Raw genomic sequence first — 2382 nt, 5'->3', positions numbered from 1 at the left:
GCCCCCAGGGCCCCAGGCACCCGCCCAGCCCCCAGGGCCCCAGGCCTGATTTCCCACTCAAGGTTTTGTCAAGGGTACATGGGGGGCCTTCTCTGGAGCCAGCAGCCTCCCTTGAGCTCAGCACCAAACAAGCCTGAGTGACAACAGAATTAAAACCTTTAGACTGAACGTTTACCGGCGACTACGTTTTTTCATCATTTTCACAAATCAGGGACATTTGTACCAATTGGCAGGGCCCACCCCATGACTGCCGGCCCCCTAGAGCCCTGGCCAGGGCCCAGGTCTGGGGCTGCTGCTGGGAGGCCTGTTGTGAGTGGTGGTACCGGAGCTCAGGGTGCCCCCAATTCCTCTTCCGGCCCAGGTGGTCTTCACCAGGCCTACAGCAGGGGGCTGAGGGCAAGCACCCCCTTCTTGAGGATGAGGTTTCCGTAGAGGGCTGTCTCCCTGCAGAGGAGCCAAGCCCAGCACTGAGCTGGGCGGCAGGGCCAGGGTGCTGAGACCTTTCTCCAGCCTCTGGGGGACGGAGCAGACCCCGTCCACCTTCACCCACTTGATGCTCAGGCAAATGGGGGCCCTGCCCCCCAAATTCCTCCCTGGTCTCTCCACTCTGTGGGACATCTAGCCTCGGCCAGGCAGAAGCTGAGAAGAGGGTAGGGGCAGCTCCTGAGGCCCCGGTGGGGACGGGGGCAGCTCCTGAGGGGCCGGTGGGGATGGGGACAGGTCTGAGTCAGCTGGAACTCACCCCGTTGCCACAACAGCAAAAGCCTTCTTAGCCCGCTCATAAAACTCGAACCTCTCTAACTTTGCCAGGGCTCTCTGGAAGACAAAATGGCAGGGTTGGAGGAAACCCTGTCCAGAAACCCTCATGGGCCAGCCCTGGACTCCCCACGGCCCCAAGTAGGGAGGGCACCAGGAAATGGGGCCCCTCAGTTCCATTTCTTGGGCTCTCCCTCTGCAGGGGCCCCAGGGTCACTCAGCCTCTGGCTCCCGAGGCCTAGGACGGGGGCCCCAGGACATTGTGGATGAGGAACCTGCTATGCTTGGTTTCTGCCTGGCCTGGGACCACCCAGCCAGCTCAGCAGACTGTCAAGCCCCTGCCAGCTGTCCTAGGGGGTCCCCTGCCCAGGACGAGAGACCCTGGCCTCCCCTTATGGAGGCCCTGCCCGAGACCTGCCAGTGGGTTGCCCGGGAGAATGGGCCTGTCTCCTTGCAGGGCAAGGTGAGGAGGCGGCTAGGCCTCTGACCAACCATAGCCAGGAGGGGGCGAGAGACCTGGGACCAGGGGGTACTCCCCCAGGGGAGACTGAGGAGGTGGAGGCCAGGCATCCTGCGTCCTCCAGGCTTCACTCACAGGCTGTGGTGGGTGAGGACCCCTCCCACCTCGCCCCGGCAGGTCAGGATCCTGGGCGGAGTTGGGGGGCAGGTGGAAAGCTCGGGGGCAGAGGAAGAGGGGCCACACTGCCCATGTGCACCTCTTCCACCCGGCTGGTGAGGGAGCGCCCAGTGGTCCGGGGTTCTCAGGGTGATGGGTGGGAGACCGCTTGAGGACAGAGCTTGGGACCCTGTCTTTGGCTCCCACTGAGCCTCCAGGAGACAGGGGGTCCCTGGCCCTTTCCCCACAATTGGGGCTGCAGGCTCACCGTGCAGCCGGCCCTGTGTAGAATGGACTCGTACTCCGTCCACACCGGGGTCTGCAGGCCCCTCTCCTTGTCGCTGGGCACCAGCTCCATGACTGCAGCCTAGAGGGAGGGGTCAGCTCTGGGGCCCTGGGTGCTGCCAGCCTTCCTGGTCAGGTGACCATTCAGGACTCCCCTGGTGAGGATCAGGGCCCCTTGGGGACACATGGCTTCTCCCCTGCACTCCAAGGCAGGTGGGCCCTATGAAGCCCGCAAAAGGGGAAACCGAGGCGCGGAGCAGCAGGGTGTAGGGGCGACTCAACCCTCACCGGACTCTCCACATAGGTGTCCAGGGGGAGCAGCTTCAGCAGGGCCTCCAGGAGCGGCGGGATGCCCAGGCCTGGAGGGCAGAGGGGGCGGCACTCAGTCTCCAGCCCGCCTGCCCGCCTGCACCCTCCACACTGCAAGCATGGACTTGGGGCCACCACAGGCCACAGAGGAGCCTCAGAGCCAGGAGCACTGCTCACCCGCCCGCCCTGCCCTGGGGGACCTGGGGCTCGCTCACCGTCTGCACGGATCTCCAGGGGCCCACACTGGCAGATGGAGGAGGCCGGGAAGTTCAAGTCCGCAAGAACTAAACAGCCGGGAGGACAGCGCGTGGTCAGCACCTATCCCTGCCCTCGGGGTCGGCGCCGCCCATCCTCCCACCCAGTCACGGCGGCAGATCGTGGCCACAGGGGGTCTCAGGTCAGCCGGTTGGGCGCCC

General features: G+C 65.0%; 1 protein-coding gene across 1 annotated transcript in view; it reads right to left on the bottom strand.

The window, feature by feature from the left end:
• Positions 1–170: 170 nt before the first annotated feature.
• Positions 171–2382, bottom strand: part of FUOM (fucose mutarotase) — a 10954-nt gene continuing 8742 nt past the window's right edge. The window contains exons 6-10 of the mRNA XM_011980842.1: positions 2182–2284; positions 1946–2016; positions 1641–1739; positions 743–816; positions 171–444 (exon numbers count right to left, since the gene is read on the bottom strand). Coding sequence (XP_011836232.1) covers positions 378–444; positions 743–816; positions 1641–1739; positions 1946–2016; positions 2182–2284 — 414 coding nt within the window. The 3' untranslated portion in view covers positions 171–377. The remainder of the gene's footprint in view (positions 445–742; positions 817–1640; positions 1740–1945; positions 2017–2181; positions 2285–2382) is intronic.

The sequence above is a fragment of the Mandrillus leucophaeus genome, unplaced genomic scaffold (genome assembly GCF_000951045.1).
Source record: "Mandrillus leucophaeus isolate KB7577 unplaced genomic scaffold, Mleu.le_1.0 Scaffold219, whole genome shotgun sequence".
NCBI lineage: Eukaryota > Metazoa > Chordata > Mammalia > Primates > Cercopithecidae > Mandrillus > Mandrillus leucophaeus.
The sequence above is the reverse complement of the archived record's forward strand: the minus strand, read 5'-3'. Positions and strand labels throughout refer to the sequence as shown.